Source organism: Falco biarmicus, chromosome W (genome assembly GCF_023638135.1).
Source record: "Falco biarmicus isolate bFalBia1 chromosome W, bFalBia1.pri, whole genome shotgun sequence".
Classification (NCBI taxonomy): domain Eukaryota; kingdom Metazoa; phylum Chordata; class Aves; order Falconiformes; family Falconidae; genus Falco; species Falco biarmicus.
Window position 1 is genome coordinate 22,772,262 of NC_079310.1, and position 20,166 is coordinate 22,792,427.

Below are 20,166 nucleotides of genomic sequence, written 5' to 3' on the forward strand. Positions count from 1 at the left end.
TCTAATCAAGGGAGTCAGCCTTGGGGAGGATGAGAAACAAAGACCAGGTAGTGAAAAGAACACCATTATCTAAACTACATGGAAAGAAGCCTTCAAGTGAGAAAAGTTCTGGCTATGAGAGGCAACAGGATGATAAAGGTGTTGCAATCCACTGACATCAACAGAAAAGTAGTTGAAAATAGGACAAAGATAATAATGGTAGTGGGAGATTGCGACCTCCAACTCATATAGCCATATAGCCCGCCCCCCCCAAAAAAAAAAAGAGGGCAAAATCCCACTTGAGGAGCATGCATAGTTAGCAGAGAACTTCAGTAGTACTGAGGATGCGTACTAATTTGCATTAGAAGCAAGAAACTTGTAACCGATCCTGTGTACGATGAATGAATATACAATGTACTATGAAGTATAAAAAATGGACAGATGAGGGGAGAAGTCGGGGGAAAATTCCATCATAACTTCTAGGATCAGTCGACAGGCTGAAACCATCTTCTCCCCCATATGGATGCCTATTGGATAAGAACTTTATCTTATGCATGGTAAATAACTAACTCATGCTAGCTTTTATTAGTGATTATAATTTTGTAAGGCACGAAAATAAGTTGACCTTGTAGAGAAAGAACACCGAGTACTTACATAAAGAAAGGGTTTTTTAATTGTTAGTCTTGCCATCTGTCATTCTCAGATTTATGTGGTAGAACAGGAGGGAGAGAGGAAGTGAGATAGCACCACACCGATGAAGTGAATACATTGTGCAGGGTGCAAATAGTGCACAAGCCAACACCCATCAGAGAAGGGATGGGTTCATTTGTAAGGAACAGTGAAAGTTTGTGGGCTGCAGTAAAGAGTTTCGGAGCAGTAAGTAGTCCAAGGCTTGATAGTGCACAGAGAGGTATAAAGTCTGAGATTAATGGTTAAAAAGGGATAGGAAAAAGACTGTATACAACAGATATTATACATGTTTGTTATATACATTAATTAATAAAATATATTTGATGCCCTTTTCCTCTGTGCAGGACCTGAAGCTAGCTGCAGAGGTAAATTCTGTTGGTGGAAAGTCAGATTTTAGTTTGCAGCTGAAGTCTCCCACTATGTCTTATGCATACCTGTAAAGAACGTAAAAGATTTCAAGAGTAATTTCAAATTTCATGATGTTAAGTCTTTCACTTTATTAAGAAAATAGAAAACAAATCTATACTTTCTTTGGGTTCGAATGTGTCATTATTAGTAACTGTCTTAGGTTAGTAATTTGGGCATCCTTTGCCTGTAGTATCTGGGATGGAAGCTGTTAAACCTGATGAAAGATCCTCTTAGTACATCATGAACTGTGGATACTTTCAGAGTTGTGGGAAGTATAAGAGTTGCAGCAACAGCTTGGAGAACATCTGATGCCCTGGTCACTAATGGGCTTTTCCAGCTGACTGAATGCTGCTGTCTAGGTAGGTCATCTGCACCACCTAGCCTGCAAAGTAAATAATAATTATCTCGGCAAACTGGGGCATTCAGGTATCCCCACCTAAGTGTAAGGGACTAAAATAAGTTGACCTTGTAGAGAAACAAGGCTGAATTGGCAGAGCTGTTAGTGTACAGATAAGTGGCCAAATTTGGCAGTGAAACCCCAAGAGTGTGAACAGCTCGTAATGAGCAACTACTTTGCTACACATAGGTGCTCTGCTGCACGTAGGCACATTCCAGGGCAGAACTTGGGTAGATAAGCAATTGTATATAACCAGCACTTATGTATGCATTAAACTATCTCACTTCTTCACTGCCTTGGGGTCCGTGTCTTCATATGCCACAAATGGTGCCCGAACAGGGACTTGAGGGATAAAAACTGCAACTCTGGTGGCATAGCCCAGCTGAACCAGGGAAGGTGGATACACGAGTGCTCTTGTCACCACTGCTGGACGGCAGGTGAGTGGCTGGGAACCATGGGGCAATCATTAACACGGGAACAGAAAAATCATATGGATGTTTTGCAGAAAATTTTAAAGACTTATGGGGACAATTTGTCTCAGCTGTCCCTTGTAACCCTCTTGGCATGGGCTCCAGACAATTGTTCTTGGTTCCCAAAAGAGGGCACGCTGAATATCACTGTATGGAAACATGTCAGGGATGAATTGGGACAGCGAAATGATGAGAAATCAAAGAGTTTGCTGATAACGCAGCAGCAAGTGTTTTTGGCTCTTAGCCGCTTACAGACTGTTAATGAGGCAAACCTCCCACATTATATAGCATGGCAGCCTCATCAACAGCAAGCGGAGATAAAGAACAGCAGCTGCTGTCTTTGCATTACGATCCCCAGCCTGATGATCCTTTCGACCCAGGCTTAGCAGATCCAGAAAGGGAGCCAGATCTCTACTCATTAGATGATAACGATGCAGGTGTAATCCCTGTGCCTCCAACTGAGCCAACGGCTCCATTTAATGCTATGACCGAGGAGCCTGGACCAAAACAGCCGAAATCGCCCCCACCCACAGATCCTGCACTTTAGGCAAAACCGGCTGAGTTGTCACATTCCGATGAGTTGTCTGAAGTATACTACTGTGCCTTAGATCAGTGCAGAAAAGAGGCTATGCGAAAGGGAGATATGGAATTACTCGGTGCATTCCCCATCCAGTACCAGGCAGGGCGACCAGCTGTGTGGGAGCAACTCCTGTACGAAGCTGTAAAAGAACTCAGATGCTCAGTTAAAGATTTTGGACTCAGGCATTTACCATGAACTTGTACACTGCTGTTCCAGAAGGATATGTTATGACCCCATATGATTGGAAAGTGCTGTGGTGTATGATGCTCACCTCTATGCAGTATACTGTAGGGAACAGAGACAGTGGGTTGTTTTGACATTGATTATGTGCAGCTGTGGCCTTGCTTTGACTATGTGCAGCTGTGATCCCGCAGCAAAGAGGTAAATAACATTGAGGGAGTATGAGAAGAAACCCGGATGAGACAGAAACAAAGGAGGAATGTGATCTCACCTCTAGAAGAAAAGGAAACAGCATGAACAGCAGAGAGTAGCCGATAGTGAACAGCGGCTGGGCGTATGGACAAGAGTTTGACCAATAGTAAAGCTTTTACCAGCGCGCGTACAGAGTATGAACTTATAAAAGCTGTAACTAACAATAAATGTCTTTGCTTCACAATCCTTGCAGTCTGTGCCTCGTACTCCACAGTATACAGTTTGGATAACGGAGTACCAGGACTGAGCTACTATGCAGACAATGGGTAATTTAAGGAACATGAAAAATATAGGTATGGATGAACTGATGGAGGAGGGCAGATATTCTGCTGCAGTAGCACAGGTACAATTACCTAGAGAGGCACTTGAACAAGCCACCCAGATAGCTCTTGCCTCCTTGAGAAAGGTCCCTGGGGGAAAGCCTGAACATTCGTTTGTGGCTCTCTGGCAAGGATCCCAAGAACCTTACACAGACTTTTTAGATCTCCTACAAAATGTGATAGTTCAACAAGTAGAGTCAGAAGAAGCCAAACAATTAATTACTTCTCATGCAACTCGCAGTTGAAAATGCAAATGCTGAATGTCAAAGAGTTTTGTGTCCTCTTTGGAACCGTAACTCTTCATTAGCAGATATGATAAGGGCTTGCCAGAACGTTGGCACCGAGGTCCATGGTGCAGATTTACTTGCTGCTGCCTTGTCACAGCAAATGGTAGTGGCAAATGCACAACGAGGTTCTTGTTTGACTCCTGGTCACTTATAGTGATTGATCTTAAAGACTGTTTCTTTACCATACCGTTGCATCCTGACGATGCACCTCGGTTTGCATTTAGGGTACCAGCAATTAATCATCAGGAACCCACCATGCGTTTTCACTGGGCTGTGTTGCCACAGGGCATGTTAAACAGCCCCACCATGTGTCAAATGTTGTAGCGCAGGCTATCAGTCCTGTTCGCAAAAGGTACCTGCAGGTTTTCATCTACCACTATATGGATGACACTTTGGCATCGGCATCATCCTCCTCATTGGTCACTCAAGCCGTGATAGACCTAAGACCATCATTAAGCAAAGACAGCCTCTGTATAGCAGAGGAAAAGGTCCAAACTCAAGTGCCATGGAAATACCTCGGATGGAAAATTGTTGAGACAGCTATTCTTCCTCAACCTCTACGCCTTGCTACAAATGTCAGGACCCTCAATGACCTGCAAAAGTTACTGGGTACCATCAATTGGGTGTGACCATAGCTGGGAATAACTACACGAGACCTGGCACCTTTGTTTACCCTGTTAAAAGGAGATGCTAATTTGTTGTCGCTATGTACACTCCACCTTTGAGGCCAAAAGGGCTTTGCAAACCATAACCAATAACGTACAGGAGGATCAGAGTCATCACATTATACTAACTTTGCCTGGTTTGTTGGTTTTGATTTATAATGAATTTCAGCCTTTTGCTCTCTTGTTTCAATGGGCAACTGAACACCAGGATCCATTGAGAATTTTGGAGTGGATCTTTTTGCCTCACTCTTTTTCCAAAACACTGACAACTCTTATTGACATGTTGGTGCTCCTCATTCAAAAGGGACGACATCGTCTGCAGGAACTTATGGCCTGTGACCCAGCCACCATTTTTATGCCTTTGGCCAAGCAGGACTTTGACTTTTGGGTTAAGCAAAGCCTCTCACTGCAGTCTGCTCTGGCCGACTTCAGTGGAACCATTGCTTTTTCTATTCCTCAACATAAATTGCTTCACTCTTTAACTGATTTACCCTTACAATTGAAACTGCATATTTCTCATGTACCTATCCCAAATGCCCTGACTGTTTTTATTGATGTCTGGGGACCTTCGGGAAAGGCCGTTGTATCATGGAAAAATGAGCAAGGGCATTGGGACTCGGACATTACCTTTGTTACTGGTTCCACACAAATAGTGGAGTTAGCTGCAGCTGTTCGTGCCTTTACATTGTTTAGACAACAACCTTTAAACCTAGTTGCAGATTCTTTATATGTTGCAGGGATAGTGTGTAGGTTGGAACATTCATTTTTAAAAACGGTTCCTAACCAACAGTTATTTGTTTTGTTGAAGCATCTTTTGTTCCTATTGGAGCATTGCTGTCATGACTATTTTGTTTTACATGTGCGGTCACACACCTCATTGCCTGGTCCCATTGTTGAAGGCAATAATGTGGCGGACTTTTTTACCACGGCTGTTGTTACCCCCAGTGCTTATCAACAGGCTAAGCTTTCACATCACTTTTTTTTCACCAAAATGCTAAGGTGCTGCAACATTCGTATCACCTCACACAAGAACAGGCCCGGGAGATTGTGAGGGGCTGTCCCGACTGTCAGAACTTTACCCCTTTACCCCTTTATCCCAGTCTTAATCCTCATGGCCTCCAAGCCCGAGAAATTTGGCAAACTGATATCACACATATTCCCTCGTTTGGGAATCTTAAATATGTTCATGTATTGGTTGACACTTTTTCACACTATGTTTTTGCCACTGCTCACACCGGGGAGAAAAGGTGTGACATGTGCCGTCATTGGCTTGCTTGTTTTGCTACCATGGGAGTTCCTGCTCAAAATAAAACCGACAATAGCCCAGCATATATAGCGCAACCCACGTGCCTGTTTTTGCAAAATTGTGGCATTACCCATGTGATGGGCATTCCCCACTCGCCCAGTGGACAGGCCATTGTTGAACAAACTCATCGGTCTCTTAAAGACATGCTGCAAAAACAAAAAAGGGGGAATAGCCCGGGTACCTCACCACAGGAGCAACTGTGGAAAGCTCTATGTGTGATCAATTTTTAAACTGCTCTTCCAACCATAAACATTTCTCTTGTCCTGCTTGGCAGGAACTGCCTTGGGTCTGCTACAAAGACCCAGAAACTACCCAATGGAGCATTACAGTAGAATTAATAAGTTGGGGGAAAGGGTATGCTTGTGTCTCTACAGATCAAGGGCCTCAGTGGATCCCTGCTCGGCTTGTTCGACCAGCTGATCATGGACCTCCTACCAACGATGAGCCAGAGAACAAGCCAGAATAATGCAAACAGACTAATGCGACTAGTCTGATGCTTCAAAAATTATTGATTGATGTACAATCAGTGTGACATGCTACTTTGCAAAGCAGAGCTGCAATTAATTTTTTGTTACTAGATCATGGCCATAGATGTGAGGAGTTTGATGGAATGTGCTGTAAGAATTTGAGTGATAATTTGTGTCAATTCATCAAAGTTTGAAACAGCTACATGATTTGATGAATAAGTTGAAGGAAGCTTCTGGATGGAATCCTTTTGAAGGTTGGGATTGGACCACAGGATTAGGTCCTTGGATACAAAATATAGTGATCTATGGGTTTGTTACATTGCTAGGGGTTTTGGTCATTGTTATATATCTACCATGTTTGATGAACCTGATGCAAGCCATGATACAAAGGGCTGTCCATCAAGCTATGACGGTTCAAATTCACACAGCCTTAACCTTATCCAATTTAACAAAAAAAAAAAAGGGGGGGGGGAATTGTAAGGGACGAAAATAAGTTGACCTTGTAGAGAAACAAGGCTGAATTGTCAGAACTGTTTAGTGTACAGATAAGTGGCCAAATTTGGCAGTGAAACCACAAGCGTGCAACAGCTCGTAATGAGCAACTGCTTTGCTACACATAGACAAATTCCCAGGTGCTCTGCTGCACGTAGGTACATTCCAGGGCAGAGCTTGGATAGATAAGCGATTGTATATAACCAGCACTTATGTGTACAATAAAGGATCTCACTTCTTCACTGACTTGGGGTCCATGCCTTCATATGCCACATAATTTAGTTGTATATAGTTTGGTTGTGTATCATTTCAAGCTTGTTTTTGCAGACAGTCCCTATCGCCAGCAATCACGAATCTTACTTTGTCACGATTTCATATTAATAAAGAATGTTATTCTGTAAATTGTTAGTGTTAGTCCTTTCTGGGCGCTAGCAGCTGCCAGCAGTGGGTAACACATTCAAATAAAGTGGGCAGACCCGCTGAGGGGTCCCCCTGATGCTGTTGGTGTGTTTCCCTGAACAAGGCAGTTGAATTGCTCTCTGATCCAGTGAGACTGTTCAGTGAAGGGTCCCTATAATGGGATGCTGACAGACTGATTGGGCACAAGGGCCTCTGCTTTCCTGGGGCCCTGATAGACAGATCAAACACCTGGGGCCGAGAGGATTACCCCCCCCACCCCCTTTTCATGTGATAATACCACATAACAGACACATGCATTTGTGCTACAGCAGTGTATAGCCAATATGAAATAGTCAAAGGCAAAAATAAAAGTTCGTGCACAAAAACTTTTACATGTTCTCAGAATGTGGGATCAAGTTCAACCTGAATCAGATCTGTATTTGTTGAGAAGGTTGAAGAAGCATCATCCACTTTTTTTGTGTGTTGCACAGGCTACATGGAACATACTTAATCCATTGGTTAAAGTCTGACAATTAAAGTTACCTATTTTCGATCAGCTTGGACATTGGTATCAAAGCTTTGGTACCTCAGTGTTGTGGTTTAACCCCTGTAGGCACCATATGAGTTACTATGAAGAAAATTAACTATATCCCAGCCAAAACCAGTACACCTCAGCATAAAAATTTACTTTCTATACTTTTCTCCCACAAAGCCTAGGGACAGGCTAAAGCATTTACAGATTCCATCCTTTGCCATCACCTAAAAGGTTTGCTAGATTTTTTTCAAAAACTCTGTACTCTGTGCAAAGAACAGTATTGTTTCTTAGGAACGGAACTCACCAAGAATGAGAACGACTTCTTGACTTCTGCCTTTCCCTAGATCTAGACCGTTTTTTCAGGGGACTTCTGGATCTGTGTCTGTCCTTGTGTCTTGAGAGCAATCTGTTGCCAGATCTACTTCTATACAAACAATGCCAGAAGAAAAATACTTAATATTGAAACTTAATTAAAATTGGGTCAACCAAGAAGGGGAAAAAAACCACATAAATCTTGCCTCACTACATAAAATTATATAGAGTTACACCTCAGTAATATACTGCCTACCAACATTTTTGTAAATATGGATACTTTAAGCTTCACCAGGTGCACGTGCCCTCCTTTTAAACAATGTACCATTTAAGTAATATTCATGTTTCATAATGACTCCCATGAATATTCTGAAAAATGGATTTGAACTATAAGAGTTCTAAAGAAAAGGAATGAGCATTTACTACACAATAAACAAGGAATGCAAATAACGTGCAGATACTCCAATAGAAATCCAATTAAAGACTTCTGATAAACTTATATTGTATAGTCTCAGATTTGATGAAGAAAACAAGACTTTTAAAAATTACTATACTCTTTTTTTTCCAAAATATTCCCTATATTTGGAAGATCGTATTCCATAGGAAAAGAAAAATTAAAAGCTGAATTTGAACATTAAGTTTCAAAAGAACACATAATTGGATACTTTGCCTGAGAGGTTAAAGTACGATGAAGTTAAACTTACCAAAGACAGAAATTCATGTATATTACTCAATAAATCCTGAAGAACAGGGAGATACAAAAAAATACCAGCTCTACCCGTCTTCTGCAGCTCAAGACGCACAGAGTAACATATATCAAGAGGAGAGGAGAGGCAATCACTTCTTACCTACAGCTTTGCTCCATGTATCAGTGTAGAAATACAAACTAATTACAGGGAAAATTAATTACAATTTAGTCCAAATAAGACTTTGAATAAGTTTTATATCATAGAGATGAAAGCAATTTAAGGAGTTTATAAAACAGTAGAACTGGGAAGTGGTAAGGACAGTTTATTCTTAGTAATGAAGTTGCCTCGACAGATCAGATTGGCATTTTCTCAAAACCGACAGTAACAGTGGTAAAATAATTAAAAAAAAAAAAAACCAAACACAAAAAACACCACAAAACCAGCCATTGTTTAAAGTACAGATTTTCTGCAAGTAAAAAAAAAAAAGCAAATTCATGTTCTAAAAATCAATTTTGTTTGTGTCAGTACAAAACAGCACTGAGATTACTGCAGTGTTACACAAAACAGACTGTTTTTCAGTTATGTCCTGAGTTAGAGAAACAGAAGAGAAGCAAGCAATAAAGAAATGAACAAATGTTTCTTCTTGCATTAAAATGTACCCAATATTTTGATGTCATTAGATAACATGTACTGTGTAATGCTATTACAAAACTGAAGTCTCCACTTAGATCATATTTGTTTGGTAGTGTAACTGATATGGTGTGTCCCTCTGGCCAGCTTTTCTGTATGTAAAAGAATTCTAGTTGCCCTGTTAAAAGACAATGGATGAAAAAAATGCAACAGTGCTGTCACTGCAACACTGACAACACTCACCTTTTTAAAGTGTAAGCCATCATACATTGAGTCTCTTTTTTTATTATTATTTTGATACTTAATGGAGCCAAATATCTTTAGATTGATTATGTAAATGATCAGAAAACATTCTTGACATTGAACCATTTCAGGAAGCATTTGTAAGTCTCACATTGCAAGACTGTCTCATTCTTGGAAAAAAAAAATCTTAATGGGTAAACTTTAATGGTGATCTAGTAATTTCATTTCCTCCTATATTTCAAAGCCTGTTTCAGAGCTGAACAAATTAGCAAAGCAAACAAACTCTGAAGAATAAAAAACTGCCCCTAAAGCCTTTTTCTTCTGGCTTTTAAAAAAATATAGCTTTACATTTACAGTACAGTAAATAAAAATACTGCATTTGTTAACTAGATGTTTAAAAGTTCAGGACAGCAGAAACTTTCTACTAGCAAAACCAGCCAGCCTATCTGTTCAGGGTGTTAACAGTAAACTAAACGTTCCCTCCACAAAACACAGTTTCTTTTTACAATTTCATTTTTGACCACTGTATTATGCTACATATCACAAAATGTACCATGAAAGCATAGAAATGATTATGCTACATGGCACAAAAAGTACCTTCTAGTGTGTTTTACCTGAAAGTAATCCTGAAAATATTTAGCATTTAGAAGGAAAGAGTTCAGAGACAAAGGTCCTAGTTACTCTGATCTGGTCAAGGATACTAGTCTCATAACTCCATAAATCTCAGTAACCACCACCACTCAAAAAAACCCAGTATGATCGATTAGTCCAAAATATTAAAAACATACCTACCTGTGTTTTGAGTGTGATCTTTTCCTTCTAGACCAGGATTTTGAGCTAGACCTGGATTCTGAACGAGAATGGGAACGAGATCGACCACCTTTTCTTTCACTGTTCTTTCCAGACTCTGAGAGGAAAAAAACACTTTGCAGTGTAAGCTCAGAACATTTAAAGATCCCAGTTAGTCTGGCGCAAGTGGAATGTACCACACGTATAGTGCAAGGGGCCTGTGCTTTGCACATCTTCCTTCTTTGCAAATATCCTTCAGAAACATCCAAGAAAGTCATTGCATATACTCATTGAGTGCAACCATCCTGCAGCAGTACACATAAAACACATAAACAGCTAGCTCTGTTAAGAATGGGATTTATGTTGCTGCCACAATGCACAAGATTACAACATGTTCTCCTCTGGTATATTATTTAATATAACTACTGTTGGTGGGTTTTTTTAATAAACTTGGAAGAATAGATTAAATTTAGAGAGCATAATTTTATTTTTAAAAGCATAAAATGTAAATAATAATTAGTACTTTTTACACTTTTAGATATTCCAACCACTGTACAAATATTGAAGTTCTATTCCTCAAACACTGTTTGGGGGGAAGAAGGGATGGAGAGAAGGTGGTGAAAAGTTTGATCCAAGGGCCAGGAAGTCAACAGAAAGTTTACCAGTAACCTCAGCAGACTTTGGTTGAAACTCTAAAAATGTATTGTTCTGCTGCTTAACACTGAAGAAATGTGAGAACTATTTTTAGGGTTGGGAGATAAACATCCCCCACCCCCCAAAAAAATAAAAACACCAACCCTCAAGACTCTCCACTATCTAACCTATGTAAATCAACATCAGGGTTTCTTACTATGAAGAATGACAAAGTCTTGCTGATGAAAAGAAATAGAGGAGTATTTCAACTGCAAGTTTAACAAGTTGAGAATTTTTTATGCTGTGGTTTTGCAATCAGTATAATGCAGCATATATCAGCACTGAAATGTCTGTCTAACCACTCAACCCACCAACACCTTCCTCCTTGACCTAGCATTTCAGTGTTAACAAGGATCAGGGAACCAATCTGGATGAAAAAAAGTCCATTACAATATGCTAGGTTTTATTGATTCATTCTCTGATCCCATTTGCTACGAAGATACACATAGTCTTGAGCCAGCATGAAAAAGAGCATAGCTGTGGATAACTGGCTAGCTGAAAAAGGTCTCATAGACATAGTCCAGCTGGCTGGACAAAAATGCACATCGCTCTCAGCTTATCTGAAGTAAAGCAAAAATACACTGTCTTTGGCTGTCCTTGTTACACAATAACAGGAAGATTTCGGTGGGAAAAGAATGTTGCAGGTGGGAACAGATAACTACAGAAGAGAAACTAGGGGCGGGCTTGGTATTTAGGCAACTAACCAATAATGAGCTTAACTTTTGTAATATGTATGAGCTAATTATAAGAAGGCATAAAAGGTGACTGTAAGAGACAATAAATGAAGTCTGCTGCTCACTCATATTGAGTGACTGTGTCTTCCCTCCGTCGCAACACATAGCACAGTGACAAAATTAACCTGCTAAATGGAAACATAATATTGCTGCTTTCAGCAGCATGTTAGTTCCCTCTCATCATGAAACTATGACATTAATGGGTGCTAGAAGAGGAAAAAAAAAATAAAAGGCATTTTTTTTAAGTTTGTAAGTACTTTGAACTTTAAAAGCACCAACATTAAGTATTAATTTAGTATTGACTTTGTATTTTTGAAAACATTCAGTGAGCATATATCTGAAAATAAGATATGATGAAATAAAGTCAGCTTCATTCCACTGCTTTGTTACATGAAGATAATTTTGGTTATTTTCTTTTGTTTTCCCACACACATGTTCACCTTTGAGTACCTTTCCTGTGTTCGAAAGTGCTCTTAAAAAGCATGTGCCAACATACACACAGAACACACCTGTTAGGTAATGAGCATACCTGGCTCAATAGCAGCAGATATGAAAGACTGGGCTTCCCTTACTCTCTTCATCACTTCTTCCAGTTCCTTGGCAGCAGCTTGTGGTGTCATTTCGGGAGGCTTCACTATTGCATTATTGGAGTGATTTATTCTAAATTAAGGGAAAATAAAACAGTTAACTCCCAAACACTTTTAAAGGGAAAATGAAAAACAAATAAGAAAACACCTCAACTTCCACATATGACTAAAAACTTCAAAGTTCAGCAAAACTACAGATTTTTCCTAACACTTGTGGCATATGAAGGCATGAACTCTGTGGTTCAACCAGAGACTCTTTATTGTACAGAGAAGCTCATATTTATATCTCTGAGCCCCGATACAAATTCCAGCTGTATGTACCACCAGGCTCAGGGCAGAAACCATTCATGCAGTTACATAGCTATATATCACTACAAGCATGCAGGCACCTATTAAACACTAGATAACCATGTTTATATTTCTTACTTTCCTTCACAATACCCAGCTGTTCTCTTATCTCCTGTCAGATCAGACATTCTCTATCCTCCTTTCCCACAAACACTCATCTGTTCTAAGCATCTGAAATATCTTTTATTGCTTTCAAATCTTATCACTTTTAAATAAATGCAGCACAATATTTCTGAGTTAAAATATTTCCTAGTAGAAGTCTAGAAATCTGTTTCTCTATTTCAGATCAGATTTCTACATTAAAGCCTACTAATTACATACACAACATATATAAAGCTTAATTAGTACCAAAGACTTTGCAGATTTTCTCGCTGTTATGGCTTTCACTAACTCAAAATTAGATGCAGAAATATTTTAGTCTATGCCATCCATATTCTTTTTGGAGAAAATTATGCCCAACCTTGAAATTGTAGTTCATAAAAGTATTCCAGTTTACTAACAATAGGTCCTTATTTGGAAAAATATATTCATCACAGCAGTTTCCTGCACACCAGAGTCATAAACGTATAAGGAATTAAGGACGCATAAGGAACTAAGAAATCTCTCATTCAATATTTGTATGAATAATTAATTTCTTACTTCAGTGGTCTGTCTCCAAACATAACTCCATTAAAGGCAAGAGCTCGAGGTACTGAATTTTGGTCTGCAAATTCCACAAAAGCAAATCGCGTTGGTTGTGTCTCATCACCTGCCATTCGCACAAATTTGACTTCTCCAACTTGCTTAAAGAATTCAAGCAGCTGATCTGCTGTTGTAGTCTAGAAAGAGTCAAAAAAGAGCTCAGCTAAAGTAAAATATATAATTGAAAACAACTTATCCAACATATCAGGTAATCCAAGAACTACAGATTTTGGAAAGACATCTCACCATTATTACACAGGCAATGTGAATTTGGTAATGTTACACTTTAAGAGAGAATGGTATTTTTTTCTTCCATTAGTCTAAAGAATATACTACAATTTAAAATAGTGCAACCACAAGCCCTGAAGACCTACATGTAGGTTAAAAAAAGAACTTGCACAGGATTTTGCACTTTTCAAGCAACTCATTTGAAATAACTGATGAGGAATTTTCCTTATACACCTATGTCCAAACTAGTGATTGTGAATTTTGATTTAAAAAAATATTCAAACAATATTACAAGACTTCACTTTTATCTGGTTTTCTATTAGCTTCTAGCTCATTTTATTTTATTGTGATCAATAGTACTTTTATACTCTAGTAGCTACTTTGGCAGTCAAAAAAAAACCCAAATCAAATACTTCCATTGCTATCAGTCAAAAGCAAATTGTTTTTCAATACAATCAGTTGATGAAAAAATAAATTTCTGACAGATCTAACTTTTCTTTCAGAGAAACTCAAAGGTATTTATGCTAATTTTGCAACTTCTACTAGGACAAATAATTCCTTCTTACTGCACTTAAACAACTGTACAGTGTTGTGGGGGATAGCTACCATGATCTCATGACTTCTGAGGCATTGTTCAGCTATCACAACCCAGCCGGACATTTGATCAACACACACAATCATAAGTATGCTTCTTGAATTCAGCTACAGTGTGATTTCTCTGGTATCCTCCTAGAATGAATTCCACAGTCTGATCTGGTCCAATTGGCAAAGGAGCATTTAGAATCTGAAATATCACTAGTAAAAAAAAAAAAAAAAAAAAACCAACCCAAAAACAAAAAATAGTTTTCTGTTTTGTTTAAATTCCTATTGGCATCAACTAATGAAAACTCTTAAAATGCAAGATTCTGAATCTTCCATTAGTACTGCCAGTAATAATAAAAAAAGCTACCTGTGAATTCAAATTTCCAACATAGACTGTTCTTCTGATTTCATCAATTTTAGATGGATCCACATTCCCTATAATTGGTGGCTGTGGTATTTCTCCCAGTGCCGTAATGTTAGGGTCCAATGCTGCTGCTGGTATAGTCCCCAAAGTGCCAAGTGAAACACCAAGCTGGAAAACACAAAACCAGAATATTTTGTGCAACCAAGCACTAGTGGAAGATACTTCACTTGTTAATACTTTCCTGCCTTGTGTGTTTCTAAGTATAAATCCAATGAATATAGGCAAGACTTTAAACTGTAAGGTCCCAGCTGAGTACTGTATTGAGTTTATATGGCAAGGTTTTCATAGCAGAGAAGGGAGCCACAGGGGTGGCTTCTGTGAGAAGATGTCAGAAGCTGGCCCCATGTCAGATGGAGCCAGTTCCAGACTCTAGAAGGACCCACTGCTGGCCAAGGCTGAGCCAATCAGTGACAGTGGTAGTGCCTCTGTGATAACACATTTAAGGAGGAAAAAAACCTGCTGTGTAACAGCAGACGGAAGAGAAAGGAGTGAGGATACGTGAGAGCAACAACTCTGCAGTCAACAAGGTCAGTGAAGGAAGCGCTTTAGGCACCAGAGCAGAGATTCCCCTGCAGCCCATGGTGAAGACCATGGTGAGGCAAGCTGTGCCCCTTAGCCCATGGAGGACCCCACACTGGAGCAGGTGAATGTACCTGAAGGATGCTGTGACCCTGTGGAGAGCCTGCACTGGAGTAGGCTCCTGGCAGGACCTATGACCCCATGGAGAGAGGAGCCCATACTGGAGCAGGTTTGCTGGCAGGGCTTGTGACCCCCATGAGGCACCCATGCTGGAGCAGTCTGTTCCTGAAGGACTGCACCCCATGGAAAGGACCCATGCTGGAGCAGTTGATGGAAGACTGTATCCCATGGGAGGGATCCCACACTGGAGCAGGGGAAGAGTGTGAGGAGGAAGGAGTGGCAGAGACAACATGCAATGAACTGACCACAACCCCCATTCCCTGTCCCCCTGTGCCACTCGGGGGAGGGGGGGAAGAAGGTAGAGAATCCAGAAGTGAAGTTGAACCTGGGAAGAAGGGAGGGGTGGAGAGGAGGTGTTTTTAGATTTGTTCTTATTTCTCATTATCCTACTCCATTTTTAATTGGCAAAATTTAATTTCCCCAAGTCGTCTGTTTTACCTGTGATGGTAATTGGTGAGTGACCTCCCTTGTCCTTATCTCAACCCACGAGCCTTTTGTCATATTTTGCTCTCCCTGTCCAGTTGATAAGGGGGAGTGATAGAACAACTTGCTGGGTACCTGGCAGCCAGCCAAGGTCAACCCACCACAAGTACTTTTTTTAAAGCATAAAAATCTAACCATAAATAACCTTCTATAATTAAGATTTTCTGTGTGCTATCAGTTACCATCTTATCAAAGAGGTCTGGCCAGGGATACAGTATATCAATCAGAAAACATACAGGCTTGAATTTCTAATGCTTGCAGTCAAATTGAGTAAGATGCCTTCAAACACTGCCAATATTCTTATTTTTTTGCCACAAAAAGTATTATTAGTGGATAAGGAATTGATAAGGCCTTGTCCAGTGAGGGAAGAAGGGAATTTGCAGTGCCCAGGGCCAATTTGTTCCATAACAGACATACATCCATCAAAGGGACAGATAAGGTACCTTTTAGACAAGCATATCACCTAAGACAAAATTAACTACAGTTGAAACACAAAGGATATTAAGTCTAAGATCTTTCCCTACACACACAGTAACTTCCTAGAGAATGAGAACAATACAACTCTCACTTTTAGAATTGAGAATTGAAATTTCTCCTAGGTAATGTTATAAAAAAACTTCACTTAAAAGCACTACTTAATTGGTCTGCTGAATTCCTGGTTTGAATTTTATTTTCTCTACCCAGAAAAACAACTGCCTTTCCAGCAAACAGTTTCTAACAAGTGTTAGAAATTCTCCACAAGGCACTAGTAATTTTTTTTATGTAACAAGATAAAACTACTCTGTCTTTACTTGGAATCATCCTTTTATTATTGAACCAGAGGGTTATACAGCTTGACTTCCTCTTTGATATTCTAAAATTCACAGATAATTTATTAAAGATATATATAAAACCAAAGTGAATTTACCTTAGAAGGTTAGTTTAGAAACACGTCTCTAAACACTGCTCTTACACCAATTCTGTTTAATATTTTTTTCTTTAGCAATGATCTGGATGAGGGGATCGAGTGAATCCTCAGGAAGTTTGCAGATGACACCTGGGGGGGGGGGGGTAGTACTGATCTGCTTAAGGGTAGGAAGGCTCTGTAGAGGGATCTGGACAGGCTGGATTGATGGGCTGAAGCCAATTGTATGAGGTTCAATAAGGCTGAGCTGCATAATATGACCCTGCATTTGGGTCCTAACAACCCCATGCAACACTACAGGCTTGGGGAAGAGTGGCTGGAAAGCTGTCTGGCAGAAAAGGACCTGGGGGTGCTGGTTGACAGCCAGCTGAACATGAGCCAGCAGTGTGCCCAGGTGGCCAAGAAGGCCAATAGCATCTTGGCTTGTATCAGAAATAGCGTGGCCAGCAGGACTAGGGAAATGACTGTCCCCTGTACTCTGCACTGGTGAGGCCGCACCTCAAATACTGTGTTCAGTTTTGGGCCCCTCACTACAAGACAGACATTGAAGTGCTGGAGTGCATCCAAAGAAGAGCAAGGAAGCTGATGAAGGATCTAGAGCACAAGTCTTAGGAGCGGCTGAGGGAACTGGGGTTGTTTAGCCTGGAGAAAAAGGAGGCTGAGGGGAGACCTTACTGCTCTCTACAACTATCTGAAAGAAGGTTGTAGCAAGATGGGCATCAGTCTCTTTTCCCAAGTAACAAGTGATAGGACGAGAAGAAACAGTTTCAAGTTGCACCAGGGAAGGTTTAGATTGTATATTAGGAAAATTTTCTACACCAAAAGGTTGTCAAGCATTGAAACAGGGTGCCCAGGGAAGTGGTTGAGTCACCACCCCTGGAGGTATTTAAAAGACGTGTAGACATGGCACTTAAGGGACATGGTTTAGTGGTAGACTTGGCAGTATTGGGTTTATGGTTGGACTCAATGTTCTTAAGGTCTTTTACAACCTAAATGATTCTATGAGTATTTATGCTTCATTAGCAGCAATTATGCAGTAGAACCATGAGTAAGCACTTTTTTTTTTTTTATTAAATGCCTAAACTATTACTTGAGGGTAGTATCATTAATTTTAAGACAAAAAAAGCCAACATTTTTGTGAAATAAATATGATTTTCAAAGTCATGTAATGTCTCATACACAGTTATGAACCATAAACAGAATTAGCCTAAACCTCTGATGACTTTGGTCCCGCTATATAAGTTGTACACTCTAAAACAGCTGTTGGAGCACAAGCTTCAAAAAGGATGCTGAACTTTGTGCAGGTTTTTGAAATAGTGCAGAAGAAATTAAACTTGGTTAAAACAGTGGTTTTATGGAAGGAAAGAAGGAAAGAAGGAAGACACTAAATACATTCATTTCTTTTAGGACGCTGATCAGTATCGGCTAAGAATATGAGAGTGGGAATAATGTTTCTGGTAATGGAGACAGATGAGAAATCATTTAAGAACAGATAGGTTTGGGAATCTGCAGGATACCCTTAACACAAGTCAAAAATCCAGGATGGTACCAGTAACAACATCAATATGCACATTGCTGCAATATGTTTGGAAGACTCAGGACTTTCATCTTCAAATAACATGGGGTTAGTGACATTAAGCCAAATTTTTTTGAAGTAGGATTTACTAGTTCCAGAATTCTCCCTGAATATGGCACAGCAGCCTGCTGATGTCAAGAAGGACTTACAGAAGCAAAAGGGAACTGAGCAGAAACAATAGCAGCTAGCTTCTATACTTTTTGCAGTGAAAAAATTGTTAGACTAACAGTCAAAAACCCTGTCATAAAGATATCGAGTAAAAGCATCCTAATGTAGCATTTTACTATTCTGAAGAACTGTGTCAATTTAACTATTATGTTTTAACAAATTTTTAGGAAGTGGATAGCATTGCCGCCGGATCAAATTAATGGGTCTAGGGAAGGGACAACAATTGAAAAGGACACGACCAAAACCAGTATTTACCCACTATTTTGCAAAACAAGAATCTGAAAGAAACACTCGGGAAAGGCAGCACATGGACATCTTGTGATCTACCCTCAAAAGAGGCACCACAGCTAAATCCTCGCTGTTTTAGCATATGAGAGGACAAGATCCATGGATCAGATAGTTCTTGTTCTCCGAACACAGAAAGGCTACCGAGTATAGAGGGAAACCAGAAATCAAACAAGGACTGAATTTTACTTACTGTAGTCAAAGGGGTTGGCGTAGGTATAGGAAGCAACCCTGCACCAGGCATCAGGCTTGTCATAGTAGGAGCAGGTGCCAATAGAGAAAGGGCTTTGGCCTCATCTGGGATTTTACCTGAAGCAGCAAATGAAAGTATTACACAGAGTTGGAACACTACACAGATGTTACTCTTTCTATGACTTTACAATTACCCTTACATTTAAAAAAGTAATAAATAAGAATGAATCTATCTACCAGATCCTTACAAAGAAACAAATACAAACTTAAGTATTTCCTTTTACCCTGCCTCTACTAGGAAAAACAAAAGTGAGCAAAACTTCAAAGACTAGCAATCTCATTAATGGATTATTATTTTAAAAACTGAATCATGTACACAATTATTTAACACTTTGAGCTATGGGTCACCTGTACTGGAAACTTAATGTTCATGAACCAAACGATATCAAGCATGGACGCTTTCCCAGGGCGGTGTTTTCATGGTGATCGAAAGTTGTTTTACACATGACAACCGTTTGTGTTGGCTGCATCACTAATAGCACACAGAACATCAGATACAGAAAAGAAGAACATTTTTTAAAGTTTAATCCCCAGAAATGGATAATAACCAGATCAGTTAAAAAAAAAAAGTATGTGCTAACTGAAATCAGTGCGCTTTTTCTCCCTCTGGTGTTACGTACTTTTGATGCAAAAATAAATAAAAAATAAAATAACAATTACTGTGACTCTACACAAGACATACTACAAGTGAAGTTGGGAGTGGAAGAGGGGGCGACAGAAAAATTCACATTTGTACTGTCTTACATTCTAGGTCACCTCAGTTTATCTGAAACTTTCATAAATTAGCTTTAAATTTAGTGAGATTGAATAAAATCATAACTGATCACCTAAGCAAGCTATATTTTCCTAAAATATGCATTCCCTACTATTTCAACCATATTATATTTCCCACCATGCTAAAAGTTTAGACTATTACCTAACCTGAATTAACCACAGGTTTCATTCAAAGTTAGTTACAATTACACTGCTAAATGAATCCAAAAAAAATCTTCAAAAAATCAAAATATGTCAGTTAATTACAAATACAATTAAATGTATGTATTAAATTTGAAATGCAAAGGTATTTAAACTGGTACAAACATTAAATACTGAACTGAAAAACTACAGAAAGGAAGTTATCATTTTACTAGGTATCTATGATCTATTCCAAATTACTGGTGTAACTGTATATATGCTATCCAACTGAGCCCTTTGGTATTATCCCATGCAGCTTAACAAAATGCTTTAATTTAAACATTATATTAAAAGTCAAGGTATATACAAATACTCTGCCAGTGGCTTATACTGCTTTGGTTCAAACTGTATGGGATTCATCCTGGTTTCAGCTGGGATGGAGTTAATTATCTTCTTAGGAGCTAGTATGGTGCTCTGTTTTGGCTTTGATGTGAGACTTTTCAGTTCCTCAGGCCTTGTTAGCAAGAAGGCTGGAGGG

At 39.4% G+C, this 20,166-nt stretch overlaps 1 protein-coding gene across 11 annotated transcripts in view; it reads right to left on the reverse strand.

Annotated features, from left to right (window-relative positions):
* LOC130142017 (splicing regulatory glutamine/lysine-rich protein 1-like) overlaps positions 1-20,166 on the reverse strand; it is an 83,008-nt gene that overhangs the window by 46,427 nt on the left and 16,415 nt on the right. For 9 of the 11 annotated variants that reach the window (XR_008819265.1, XR_008819262.1, XR_008819264.1 and 6 more), the window contains 6 exons: positions 18,676-18,791; positions 14,311-14,475; positions 13,092-13,270; positions 12,047-12,177; positions 10,094-10,208; positions 7,732-7,851 (listed from right to left, as the gene is read on the reverse strand). Coding sequence is in view for 6 of the 11 variants with exons in the window: in XM_056323411.1 (XP_056179386.1) it covers positions 7,732-7,851; positions 10,094-10,208; positions 12,047-12,177; positions 13,092-13,270; positions 14,311-14,475; positions 18,676-18,791 (826 nt within the window). In the remaining 5 variants the exon portion in view is untranslated. Of the gene's footprint in view, positions 1-7,731; positions 7,852-10,093; positions 10,209-12,046; positions 12,178-13,091; positions 13,271-14,310; positions 14,476-18,675; positions 18,792-19,082; positions 19,197-20,166 lie in introns of those variants that run through there. The other 2 variants (XM_056323412.1, XM_056323409.1) reach the window with 2 other exon arrangements.